Source organism: Pecten maximus, chromosome 11 (genome assembly GCF_902652985.1).
Source record: "Pecten maximus chromosome 11, xPecMax1.1, whole genome shotgun sequence".
Taxonomy (NCBI): Eukaryota; Metazoa; Mollusca; class Bivalvia; order Pectinida; family Pectinidae; genus Pecten; species Pecten maximus.
Window position 1 is genome coordinate 20,111,567 of NC_047025.1, and position 14,897 is coordinate 20,126,463.

The 14,897-nt window shown below is 38.3% G+C and overlaps 1 protein-coding gene across 2 annotated transcripts; it reads right to left on the reverse strand.

Moving 5' to 3' along the window:
• Nucleotides 1-1,047: 1,047 nt before the first annotated feature.
• On the reverse strand, nt 1,048-14,775 carry LOC117337204 (putative ankyrin repeat protein RF_0381). Of its 2 annotated transcripts, XM_033898061.1 has the most exons (3): nt 14,659-14,775; nt 8,494-8,640; nt 1,048-3,508 (listed from the first exon to the last, which is right to left on the reverse strand). In XM_033898061.1, exon 3 carries the CDS (start codon nt 3,182-3,184, stop codon nt 2,060-2,062), a length of 1,125 nt encoding a protein of 374 aa, XP_033753952.1. In that variant the 5' UTR covers nt 3,185-3,508; nt 8,494-8,640; nt 14,659-14,775; the 3' UTR covers nt 1,048-2,059. The 2 variants fall into 2 exon arrangements, with proteins under 2 accessions (XP_033753952.1, XP_033753951.1); XM_033898060.1 differs by lacking the exons at nt 8,494-8,640; nt 14,659-14,775 and adding an exon at nt 3,633-4,136.
• Nucleotides 14,776-14,897: the final 122 nt, after the last annotated feature.

Here is a 14,897-nt window from a genome sequence, read left to right on the forward strand (position 1 = left end):
TTTTGTATAAAATGTTGTATAGTCCATGTGCTTAGCGCTAAAAACGCAAGGAATAACGTTGAGTTTGTGATACATTTCTATAAATGTTGTATAGCCCATGTGCTTAGCGCTATAAACGTAAGGAATAACGTTGAGTTTGTGATACATTTCTATAAATGTTGTTTCCACCACAATACCCTGTGTTATTCAACTCTCAGACCATCAGTTAATCATTACAGCTGTTGAATAACAATCTGTTTATCCCTCACGTGGTATCTGTACGCATTTTGATTGGCTAACACGGTGAACTTTGACCCAAGCTGCATTTATACTTGGCCACGTTTCCCTTTGATTCAAGCCGATATTATTGTGGTAGAAACAGGTCACACGACTCGAAATTGTTGGATATGGAATTTATTTCACACTCGTAAGATATTTTTTAAAAGTTGCAAAAAACACTCGCTAAAGCTCGTGTCTTTTGTAACTTTTAAAAAATAACTTACGAGTGTGAAATAAATTCCATATCCAACAACCACTCGTTGTGTAACCTCTATATAGCCCATGTGCTTAGCGCTATAAACGTAAGGAATTACATTGAGTTTGTGATACATTTCTATAAATGTTGTATAGCCCATGTGCTTAGCGCTAAAAACGTAAGGAATAACATTGAGTTTGTGATACATTTCTATAAATGTTGTATAGTCCATGTGCTTAACGCTATAAACGTAAGGAATAACGTTGAGTTTGTGATACATTTCTATAAATGTTACAAACCCCCATGATACGTTTAACAAGATAGATTACTCAAAATGGATCTATTATTTTAAAATGTCCCCTTTCTAAAACATAGTTAAATATTGACCTACATCCTTACGTGTTTACCTATATGTATTACACATGTGAGGTTGCGTGTACCGCCAGGTACAGAGCCTCCGATATCACGTCTAGCGCGTGATGGTACTGCCACTGAATCCCTTGCGCATGTAGACTACGCCAATTTCATTTGGGTTCCTCTTGGTCTGCCTAAGTATATATACAGCGTACATACCAACAAAACGTAACACGGGGTTGTAAAGTTCTTGTGAAGTTTATTTAAGGCCGAACCGGATCTTGCTGCAACAAAACTGGTACATGGATATTTTTCAGTCCTTCAGATTGGTTTGGAAGACAAGGTTTTATATAAGTTATAAATAAGTTACTGGAATATAAACACATTACAATGATTGGAATTTCAACAAATGTCTGTGGATCCTCACCAGACGAGACATAAAAACGTACACATGCACACAATAATCACCAACACACAAAGCACCTGCATCACACGCGCTAATTGGACGGGGATTTTTTGTTTTTTTTTCAAACTCTGGGTCTAATAAACTTGTTGGGGTTTCAAATCAGGCATCTAAATAGGCTACTTAGGCCGCTGACATGCCGTGTTTATTTTCATGGCTTCCGACGCCAGATACTTTTTATAACATAAAACATACTACTACGTGTGCACATTGAGTATTTTTATCTGGTTGGCCTAGTGACATATGCTCAAAAGGCATGTTACGATACTTTAGTTATATTTTACAGGCCTACACGATATTTACCTTGGCAACGCGATATCAGATAATCAAACAGACAGAGGCCTACGTCGATGTACACGTCACACATCGCTTCAAGTACGTAGCCGAGGGGGTTCTTATCGATTCCACATGCAGTTCATTTCCGGTCCAAAATCAAATATTAAATTTGTTAACATGGCCTCAATTTATACCAGTTTTAATGTCTGTACACGCTAGCTATACTCTGAGCAATGCTGAAGCGGCGGTATTGCACAACCCAATCATGAGCACCTGATATAAATTTGATAAAAGTTTCTTACCAAATTACGAAACGAAACATCTCGATATAGAGACAACACATATCCATTCCATCCTTGTGTGGTGTGGAATAACACTTTAAATGATATTTAATTTGTCAAGATAACCGAATGAGCTTTTATATAACCACACGGAATAATTTCTGGAGGTTAGCCACAATGAGTATCCACCTCATTAGAGGTTAATATGCGTTCGCTACACATGTCATTTACTCAATATACGTTTTCTATTTCGTCTATTGCAACATATTCCTTGATAACTCTTGGTAGGATCAGTTTCTGAATATTGTCCAAAATCGATCTGTCTCCGGATCCTAAATTCAGCGACTTCCGGATTGTCATGCGCGCTAGTTCCTGTAACGAGAAACAGTTGTGTACCCGCTCTCTTAGCCACACGATCATTTTGACACCATTTGTTCCCGTGGCATGACCTGAGAATGCTAGTCTTCTGAATGACCTTGAGAATGTTGGGATACGTCGTGTGCACTGTTCAACTTCCTCAATGGTTAGCCTATAACCACAGGTTACCAACAGTTTGACCACATTTGTGTCACATCGTGTGAAGGCGTCCACGAGAAGACTACGGCCATACTGACCATGATCGTCCACTCGACACCCGTGGTACAGGAGCATCCCGGCAATGTAACTGTTGCCTATCGAAATACATGAGAGAAGAGGAGACCACTGACCATCAGACTGACTCAGCCGTCCGCCATTCAGAACTAGCGTCCGACCTATCGAGTCCAAGGAACCGTACGAATTCTTCTGTGCGATTCGATAATAGAAAATGGCAGTTGAAAAGGGTGTGGCTTTGTATTGTGTTAACGCGTTGACGTCAGCACCCCTGCTGATTAGCAGTCTTACAATATCCTTGTTACCTATCCGAATGGCTTCGTGTAGAGGAGACCAGTCATTTTTGTTCTTGGAGTTGATTCCAACGTCTAGTTTACATAGTAGATGCACAACGGACTCTAAATTGTTGTGTATGGCGCGTTGTAGCACCGCGTTCCCCGCGTCATCTTTCGCGTTGACGTCACATCCCAACCCTATCAGCCACGTTGCTATGTCTGTCTTATGATGGTTGCACGCGATATGTAATGGCGTTTGACCCTTGTTGTCAGGCAGGTCAGCACTCCATTTTGAGTCCAACAAGAGACTTATTATATTTTTGTAGCCATACTCCGTCGCCCAGTGTAGTGCAGTGCGCCCTCTACAGTCCACATAGTCTATATTTCGGTAACAACTGTTAGATAAAATGGAGCGAACTTGACTCTCTTTTCCAGCTTTAACGGCTTCCAAAAGGAAGTAATCCTCGTCAACGTTGATTTTATTTGGCATTTTGCTTTCACTTAATCCGTCTAACAAGCATACACAAGTCTATAGCGAGGCAGCTTCTCTGGTCTCGTGATGGTGATAATATTAATAAACTCGATGACGTATACATCAGAATGAGTCTTTGTTGTAGTTATATTGACGTCATTTCGTTAAAGCTCCATTTCTATTATTACTAACAACCAATCGATAGACGATATCACCTTTTTCACAAGATAGGACTAGTATCCTTGATTAGTCCTTCCTTTGGAACCGTGAAGCACAATTTCAGACAAAGTGTTGGCATTGGTATAACGAAATTCTTGTCAGTCATCCAACATGGTCGCTCAACTGAAAAGACATAAGCGAGAGGAATCATAAATTGTTATAAACTTCATAAAATGACATAACAAACATATGTACATGATTTAGTAGGGTACAGTGTACATGGATATGCAATATCTGGGGTACGTACCGTGTTGGAGATAGGAGCCAGCCATGGATAACTGTTCCTCTGTTTGTATACACACACATGCGCAGTACGGTGTTTACTTTTTGGTGCATCCCGTTCCACGTTGGAACATAACTATAGAACGTATTTCCTGTCCCGGACCAGACTTGTTGCCCAGCCCATTCACTAGCGCCAGGGACGATGTAAAACTACGCACTCTGTGAGGACAGAGTGAAGTAGACTCCACTACTGCTCCCTACACAGATACATATACACAGTAACGCCTTCCCTCCCATTTTCGTCTTGTACTATTTTACTTTGCTGATATTCCTGGTTTTACAAACGGGGAGGGGGCAGAGCTATCAGCTGACGGGCACGCGCGCGTGAGCGAATCGGTAAGGGAAGCCACACGCACGACTTACAGATGCTGTTTAGAGCGAGCGGACAGATAACACAACTACTGTGTGCCTGTATCTATAGTGATAAGAGGCTACTTCTATCTAGCTAGACGTATAGTAGCCCAGTATTGTTACCTACCTATGTACAAATCTCCTTTTTCTGGAACGGAGTACTTACGATATCATTACTTCTATACATATTACATAGCGACAGTCTCTCCAGAGAAATACTGGGACTATTACAGTCGACAATTAGCGAAATGTAACGTACAGTCAATAGTTAGTTCACTGGCTGGGCACGAGTTCCTATTATTGACTAATTGCAGATTACTTGTGTTTGTTCGAAAGTCTCAGTAAGGTTCCATTCTACGCGAAACCATGCGTGCAGTTTTGTATACAATACGTCGGAGACAATATTGCAGATTGCATGTCCCCCATCCGAACGAAACAGTTAGCAATACATGTTTGATAACTAACCAAGTAAGGAAGAGCAACTAAATTTGAGTTCTTACAATATCTCTTCCCTTGTCCTTATGAATTCCTCGACACTGTTTTTGCCCCAGTGTAGAAGATAAACATCGAAAGAAAGAAATTATTCCTGTGATGTCAATATTATGGACCGGTGGAGATGAGGAAAGGTTTGTTGTTCAAAGAGAAATGACAAGTCCATCCTTGTGTCAGTATAGTGGACTGGGAGAGATGGCATGCTTTGCGCCTGTGACGAGACTTAGTTTGGGGCATGGGGTGGTAGCTATTAAACTGATCACGCCAATGTCTCGGTGACCAAATCAGGTCACATCGGTGCCATTTGACTTCATGGTGACCTTCAGGCATTTGTTGTGTAGAATGGACGCACTTTGCAGCACGAAATTATCTTACTGTAGACACCTACTTAACATTACATCGTAAACAAGGTTTTACACTGTACGTGTGTAGAAAATAGAAAGGTTATACCACGTGACCAAAGTGAGATAGGCTCTCATGACTTACGGAGAGGTCAATACAGAGCGATTTCTTCTGTTAGATAGTCTATCGGCTGCCAACAACTACAGAAACCCTTGTTGTAAGGTCGTTACAAAGCCTTCTAGTGTTTATAAGCTATCTCCGCACGAGATTTATTCGTGCTGCTAGAATGTTGTATGAAATGTCATAATTAATGCACGTGTTGAGCGATATACACAGTACAGAAACGCGCGTAAACGACTTCATGCACATCCTAAGATTTAGCTGTTTCAGACCGACAAGAAAGAAGTAGTATAGCAGCATCTACATCGGGTATTTCCGTAAAACACCCAGCAATACAATGAAACATCTCCGGGAAATCTCCGACAAACTTCGGAAATCCTACTTTTAGACTCGCATGGCCTGTACTCAACCTGTATCAATCTTGTCATCGAGCGATGCCTCGTGATCTTGATGAGTCTATGTCTATTGCGTATATAGATCCCCTGTACCTCATGAACAAATTACGGCCCATGTTGTAAGATGAACTCTGACCTTACAGGAAGTAAGCATGGTTGTGCCAATAATAAGTTGATGGGATTGTTTCCGCTAGGATGAGGGAAGTAGGGACTCCAAACCACAGAACACCGGCACGTCACGGGTCAAATAAAGCACTCGTATAAGATAATATGTTTCGTCGACTTTACCAGATCGAGTAAGGTATTAAAGTATTGGAAGTATAAGATAAAGAACAATCAAGCCGATGTTGTGTTGTATGACAGGGGTATGTCTAGTCTTATATCAAAAAAATATATTTATTACATTATGGGTTTGATTTTCCTGAACTATACGCATAAGCTATATTATACAGTTTGCGGCCTCGGGAAACAGTTCATCAGGTTGGTCCCAACACCTCGGGGAAGAGTTTTGACTGTTGACTGATAAGACATGAAACAACTGTTTTGTTACCTGAATAATCCACAAGATTTCACTTATATGCTATTTTATTTAGCTGAGGAACGCGTAAAAAGTGTTCAGTAAATTCTTATTCCAAAGTTGACGTTCCTTTGACCTCGCAGTACGCTGTAAAAATTCATATACACCCTTTTATGACGTTTGATGTGGTAGCCGAATCCCTGTTGAGTGGAGATTTCTAGTGAGCGTTGCTAGAGATCCTGTTTACAAATCACGATCAGAAAAACGCTTCATCGTAACAATTTTGGTGTTTGGACGCGTGCAGATATTCCTTGCCAGTCAACAGTCAAAAATATTCATCGGTGAACAGCAGGTAACAATTTGAACTATTGCACGGCTAAAACGACTTATTGCACGGTCACATGCGAACTATTGAACACCTGTGACGTTTCGGAATTTTGGCCTACCGTTTCAAGCGTCTAAGTCACTCAGATGTCAACACTGCCAGACGACAATCATTGCAACTTCTAGGCTTACTATGTGTATTTTAGTGATTATGTAATAAAAAAAAGTATATCATGGGTGCAAAAGTCCAGAATATTTGACCCTCGGTACTGGTAATCGAACTTCGGCCTCGTGCAATAGAACATCGGTCGATTACCAGTACCTCGTGTCAAATATATACATTCAGACTTCTGGACTATTGCACAGACACCCATGATATATTTGTATGATATACGCTGTATATAGGTATTTCTAGTTATTCTTTTTTTCGGCATAGCCGTATAATTTTCTTTTTGTCCCTGGTATGACGCGACAGGTGGCGTTACTGGTCAAGATGAAGTATGTGATTGGTCAATGTAGCGGTAAATGCAAAATGCAGATATGCAGTTAAAAACGAAACAAAGTTAAGATTGAATGCAAGCTGAATAAGTGGAGGAATCTTTTCAAATGACACATTAATAAAATTATATTCCTGATTCAAATGCGGTCTTATTATCACCAAAAATGATTCAAACTGATATAATTTTGTTATCCGTGCTGAAACGGATTAGATCGTTAATTTATTTCAACAGCAGGCAGCGGTTTTACATTATAACCATCAGCATTAAAACTATGCCGTTTATCTTTTTTAAAGATATTTCTTGTTGAAATATAAGATAAGTCAAGTCATGCCTCTGTGGCGATAACGTGGAACCTGAACAAAAATACATTTTGCATATTATTTATCCTAAATTTTTCTGGAAATTGATTTTAAATTACTACACTATATTCTACCTAAAAAAATCAGGTAAAGATGTATTCAAAAGGGTTGGTTACAACGGCCGACAGGAACTTAAGGAAGGATGCGAGCCCGTCTGACGGTATGGCGGAACTCTTACTTCCGTTGGTTTCATGATTATTATGCATTAATGACCTAGCATAACAAAGTGTCTGTAGTAAACCTGAAGTGTATGAAACCTACTGCTGGCCTCTATCAATAGCAAGGTAACTAGATTTACGTCACGGCGAATTTTGAAGACAACAAACAAAATTGTTCCGCGAACAGTTTGAAATTACTTCTCCGTTACAAACCCCACTGAACGCGATTCGCAATGTAACATATTTGCCCTTGACGGACGAATATATAATCCTAGTATAACACTTTCAACTATAAATGTGTGTGTGTTTTTCTTTCTTTATGTGTTAGATGTTGATATTTCATAACAGAGCACACGTTGTATTGCACAGATGATGAACTATATTGTATTCGTCATATCCGTAAGCTTCGTCCTTCCGGAAAGATGAGCAGGCATCCGAGACAAAACGGAACATAACTTCCGGAGGCATGTCACGTGGTGACACCATAATCAAGAGCACGTGAACTACATATGAAAATTATGCACATTTAGTATAGTTTTTGAAGGTTAACTTCAAGTTGTGGTACTACAATGTAGGAAGTTATACGTTAATTACAATCCAAACAGGGAACAAACCTATTGGATTAAACCAAAACATGACATGAAGCGTATTTAACCCTAGTCAAAGCATAACGATACCACTTTCAGTAATACCATGGTATTCGACAGACATTGACCGATTCCCTTTAAGGAAATCACCAAATATCAGTAATACCTTATTCGCAGTCAAATTTAATTGGACCATGGCCTGAACATCATACATAATATAAGTATCAAGTTTGGTCAGTGTCCGGAATTACATGTACATTGAGACGGAAGGATACCCTTACAAACGTCTTATAGGAAGCAGATGAGAACCGACATTAAGAATGTTAACATTTACATTTTTTTCTTTTGATAAAATGATTAAAAATATAGCATTCTGAAGTTACTGTATGTATAATGTATATAATATTACTTCACACAATAGCACCGTTAAGACCCCTGACATAGGTTGAAGAATTAGATAACTCTTATCTAAATCTGTGGTAAAATTTAACAATTTCTGATATTCTGTTGTCGTTTCCTTTGTTTTAACTTTGAGTTATACTTTTAATATCGAAATACTAATTATAGCTCGTTGAAATATTTGCACGAGAAGTTAACCGTAACTATACCGTTTATAGAAACAATTAATGTGATTTAGAAAACTGAAACATTTACTGAAAACAAATAATGAAAAATACTTACCAGTTCATTGCCCTCTAGCATTGCAGCCCAGTGTAACGAGGAAGAAACTAATCCGTGGTTTTATATCGGGTCGAGAAGTCCGGAAATCGTGAATCTGGAGGAGGCGGGGTCTGTGTCAACGGTCACTGGTCACGGGAATCGATGTGACTGAAATCCAATTAAAATCTCACTAAAATGTCAATCTAAACCTACACGTTTGTACGATAGTGGTACATTTATCTACTCTAAGTACTGACTTTAACTGACAGTTTTATACAATTCAGCAATACCATTTCAATATCAGCAATGTTAATTCTAACCAAGGAATTTATAACACAACGTTACGCCTACACGTGTATGTGTCATCAAACACAAGTTTGTATTATGTATCTATAGTTAATACCTACTAATTATGGACGGTCATTTGACACGCGCCGACCGCGAGCCAGGCCTGACTCGTGTTTATAAATACGCTGGTTTTGTTTATTGGTTTTATTTATGAGTCCGCGAAACTGACCACTCTGACATATTACGTGTAAAACACACACAAGCACAAATCTCCATATCCGATAATGGGATTGTGGTGTCTAGGTTTTACGATAAGGGGAGGGGAGACTATAAAGGTCAAAGGTTAAAGACCATCCCCTATCATTCGTCTTTAGACCCAAACCTCATTCCATCAAGATCGACTTGATTATATAGATAATATCGGTAAATATAGTGTACATGTACATACACATACTGCTACAATAAAGATATTTCCATTCTATAAAATCGTTAAATATTTGGATCTTCGCTAATGTGACACCCCTCGGTCAAGGCTCTTAATAATGAATACCGAGAAGAGTTTTTTTTAACGATTTTTAACCCAGTCCGCCTAAACATCTAGAAAAGTGTTATACACACCAGGAAATGTCCTAACAATCATAGACTGCAACAAATTGTCAGCTCCCTGTGACTGCATGGAGTGACATTGATAATTTTAGTCCGACGCTAGTCGGTTAGAAACAGAAATCGATGAAACGTGGTGGTTTGTATAGCTCACCGTCAAATTACGTGTTTGTCATCATAATTTTACAATAAAAATGTTTTTATCGTAAACTTGTACTTGTAAAATGTAAACGTGTGCCACAAACTTACTGTGTGTATTCAAATGTGCCATTTGTTGAAAGTGTATATATCGACGTGTAGTCCCAAATAAACTAGCCCGAGTTTCCTCTGGCCCTGACACCATGTCTAGTGTAGGTGTCAGGGCCAGAGGAAACTCGGGCTAAAAATAAACTACTGATAGCAATATTATTTCTGTTCTTTAGGAAGCCTAATGCTATAGTTAAGTGATTCGACTGTAACAGATTCGATACATTTCGTTCATGATGTGATAAATGACACAGATGTTTTAAATACAACTATTTTTTTTTGTAAATATGCAGCTAGTTTTAAACAGAACGTAACAATATTTATCTAATCACATTACACGCTTTGTCTCAGTGTTAACTCACCAGCTTTCCTGGTTGTGTGATTCTTCGGTATCAACGAAGACGAATGATACGTGTTTGGCTGTAATGTTAATGATATTTCAATTCCGTAATTAATTCCTTGATAACTGCTCTACACGACTTTATGTATTGTACATACTAGCTAACAGGTCACCGGTGCTTGTCATGTACAAAGCGGGTGTCACTTCATTATGTTAAGTTTTCCGGGTTTGCTATAGAACCAATCCATATATACCCGGAGCTACAAATCTTACCGTAATACGATCCTGATATCTGAACAGATAATACAATGTTTAAGCTACTTATATGTAGGTATTCCTAGAATTTAGCTATCAATTTTTAAAAACAATCTATGAAAATATGTGTCTTGAAAATAACTTAAAAACTAATTTTATTGGAGATGTGCATCTCTCAGAGTATATTGTCTCTGGTACGTATTTATTATATTTTGATATTGTCAATGTTATGTAAATGTGTATGTGTAGGATATTGATGAGTCGGAAGACTCAAAGTTAATAAAGAACTTGAATCCTGATGAGTATGGTTTCCGCTTCCAATGTATACACCTGTTCGGAACACAGGGACCTGATAAATTGTTACAGTCTATGAGTAACTGGACCTTCCCTAGTAGTATAGCACATTTTCAGGAGTTTTATAACGCAAATTTAAAATAGGCGTAATTTTTACCGAATTTAAATGCCCCCCCCCCCCCTCCCCCTGGGAATCTCTAGAGTGAATGAAGTTTTAATCAATTGATAACCTGCCAATATGTACGTACATTCTAGTTATTTTGCCGTCTCCTTATTAATTATAATTAACTACCTTCGTTGCCACGTGCTGCGGCACTAAGTGTAGTTGTCACCAGTATACATGTGGTCTCTATGTTATACAGCAAATAATGATGATGAAAACATACTTTTGGAATACCAGACTTCGGAGAATCGGGTATTCGGAATATCGGGTATTCGAAACCTATTGGTTACTTAAACATGATATAAGATATATACACCCGCAATATCACAGACAAAACCAGGTAACATTGATACGTTATGTATAACCCACAGGGACTTGGATCAATTCAAACCCACGGTCCATATGGTGTATCATATAATATTGGGGATTTATGCCAAATCCCTGTGATACGGTCAACCACTCAATCAGCCCTTGACTCGAGTGCGCCTACAAATTGCCTTGAAATCGACCATGAAAGGATCGTACAAAGGATCCCCAGACAAGCTAGGGAATAAAGAGTGTCCATCCTTGTGAAATCTTAATTTCAAATGAATAAGTGAAACTGACACCTGTAAAGATGACCTGTAACTACATCAATGTGTGGAACTCCCATCTAACGACAACATCAAGATAGGATGTGGGCGGGGCACACATACAAATTACAGGCATTAACATGTAATCACCATTGGTCTGTAATAAATCGTCATTAGGTCCACTGACCCGCCCAGTGTACGGACATCGTACGTCCAGTTACTGACCAACATAAGTCATGTCCACACTAAGCACATCTGTGTACTGTCATTTGACTTAACTTGTTACATGAATTTTACAAAAAAAAAAAAAAAAAAAAAAATTGGATTGTGAATATTATATAATAAATACATAGGTAAAGTTATCGACTTAATCTATGCTAACTGAAGCTCTTGTAACCCTAATCATGGACCCGAGCTATCTTAGGATTGAACAACTTACTGACGATTTTATAATTACATTACCACTTTGACGTAATAAGAATCGTGGACATCATTCTATTATTCTAAAATTAATCTTTGTTTTAAATTGCTGCACTAGTTTTAACTCTCACATGACTTTTTTTGAAGTTGTTTTTGAGGATATCGCAGTTAATTTCCCCACACGAGATTCCACTGAACTAACCAGGCTTTCAAAACTAGATAATGAATAAAACAATATTACCCCGGAAATGTTAGTGGTACATCAAGACATCCAGCCGATCTGTGGTAACTTATCAACATGATTTCAGAATATTCATATTTCTGTTCTGATTCCTTAGTGACAACGTTATTGAGTGAACTCACCCAACTGTTTCAGTTTCCTGTATCTACGATCAAGTTCTAGCAATCCAAACCGAACATCCACATTTCGTTAATAGAATATGTTCTTATCATTGGCGATGGTCTGTACTTATGTTTCTCCATTTTTCATGTAATTTTCTCTGCATAAAAATTTTGTTGATAGTGGGCCTATTCGGCACTCAGAGATATTTAGAACACAGGCTTATATCTTGATCAGTGTACGTCAGGGATCGGTGCAGGAGTATGGGATACTGCATCCCTTACGTAGAGGCTAGGGGTCAGTTTAACCTTTTGTCCGGAGTATGACCAGGAGATACACATCGACGGCCTGGTCAGCTGTCCGTCAAGTCTGCCATAATAAGGTGTTAGATGTAAGAGATAAGTATATAATTATGTATGTACACAGACGTAAACTGACTAGCACGATCCTTTCCTCTGTGGTAAGCGAGCTCCCCATTGTGTTGGGGTAGTTGGAGGTTTAAATGGTCGTAAAAGTTAAGTGGAGTTAATTGGGATGGTAAAGTGCTCGACAATTCAAGCATGTTCATGTTGAATGTTCAGCGTCTTACGTGGTTATTTTAGGAAGTTCACTAGTTATATTTAACACCATTCTGTCACACAAACGTTCTGAAAAAACGATCTCGTAATCGGCTATTATTTCATTTACATTGTAACGCTGGTGAAGTTTGACTTGGAACATAAGTATCTATACTGAGTCGGCAAATCCAAGAAAAACAGTGTTAACTCTAACACACACAAAACTTTTGACTGTCTGGACAGGGGTCAAGTCCCTAGCCTACAGGCCAGATTTGGCCAATACGGTCAGCTACAGTAGACTGTTATGTCTGCACAAGAACATTAAACCACTAGGTTTCGTAATTTTCGAAGTTGTTTTCACACGATTTTTATTTGCAAGGATTGCATTTCACCGACAACTAACTGATGAGACCATTTCTCTTTTTACATGTAGTTTTTAATAGACCTGCAATATTTAAAATATTACGAATAACTTGGAGTATATGCAGGGTTGTGTGTGTTAGTTGTGTAAGCTCTAAAGATTTTTCCCCCCAAAAATCTTCGTCTGGGGAGACAGTTCAATTCTGTTTATGTATAAATGAGATTAAGTAAGAAAGTATCGACAGTATAATGACATTAATGCAGTTGAATTATAAGTTACAACTAGTTAAATTTATAACTGATTTTACTAAAAAGTGTGCATACTGACACTATCTTATTAAAATCATATATTGAACTACACTCCGCCACGTCAATCATATTCATGCTTTATATGTAATGCATACCCAATGGTACTAAGTGCGTTTTACAGATTTTACCTACACATAAAATATCATAACTAATACCACATTAAAATGTGGCAAGGAAATCTTCACATAATGTAGGCCCCTGACGTGACTCATTATTGTATTCCTTTAAGAAAACAACAGATGTACAGGCACGCGTCTTCAGGTGCAAATAATTGATTTTTCAACGACACACGTTTTATTTTTGTATGACAGTAGTATTTTGAAGGCTGAAAACTTGATTAATATGACAATGCTACATTGCACACACATGTACGTACAGAGTGCGGAGGATAGGTGATGGTAAACCGGAGATTCCTAATGCTTTATTGGCCTTACGACTAACATGTTATGGGGTGGGTGTGACAATATACAATCTGTGGTGTGTATTGATCACGGTACAATAGCGGTCTATTTGTATTAGTATCCAGTCTCCAAACGTACATGTCTGGACTACATGTACCTGTAACTAGTGGGACATAGCAAACCTACATTATTGATGTCTCCGTCAGCAAGAATTAAACCTGAACCTTAGACACTTCTTTAAATTATTGATCCACTGAAGCGATTGAATTTCCATGTAGGTAGCTATATGATCTGCAGTATTTATTCGTTCAGGTTTGAGATTCACTTTTGACGAGGAACTTTTATTTACATATGTGCTGTTTTACTTAGTAAATCTGAGTTAAGGGTGTTCTATTTTTATAAATAATTAAGATTAACTGGGTAGATGCATTTGTATACATGCAATAGCCTGTTTCGTAGTTGAAAAAAAAAGTTTGAATGACAATTACATGTACATGTATGTACACGGTGTAAAATCAGTCGGTACCTCGGACACTGAAAATAAATTTATGCCTGTTATACGGATTTACATTTTTTTTTAAAACTACAGTTAGTGTAGATGGTGGGGTATACATGTAACATTAATATGTCCACGTATAGAATTACATCACTGTCATTTTAAACGCTCTGAATATATGTCCATAAATTCTTGGAATTATGTATTAGGTAAACGCTCTGGGATTTGAAAATATATATGTGGGCCGGAGTACACGTCCGTGTGGACGTCCCGGTTAGATTTCATGCATCTGTTCGTTGACTAGTCTACCAGGTAATCTTAGTCGATCGTAATCCAAGACATTGTTCACAGATAGTAAATGTTTATAAGCCTCTAGACCGTACACGGCAGTCTGAAGGTGAGCCCAGTGTTGAATATATTTATATATATATATTGTAATCAAATTATCAAAATTCGAATGCAGTTATATATAACATGAGTGGCCCCTGATAATTTGACGTATGTACAAGAAACACACACATGTGACATGTAATTGGACTTACCCGAGTTACACGTATTCCTGTTTAAATCAAAACAGCATCAAGTTCATGATCAGCAGCAGCAGCTCTCGATGGCAGACAACAAAGGAAGCACCTGTTGATGGACTGTATAACGTTATCCTCGACATCTATCAAATTAGTCGACTTGGTCGTAAGGATGAGGGTATAAATACACACGGCAATATAAATAGGAAGTATGTGTGCTCATTGTTGACTTTAAACAATGTTTACACATGTGATTG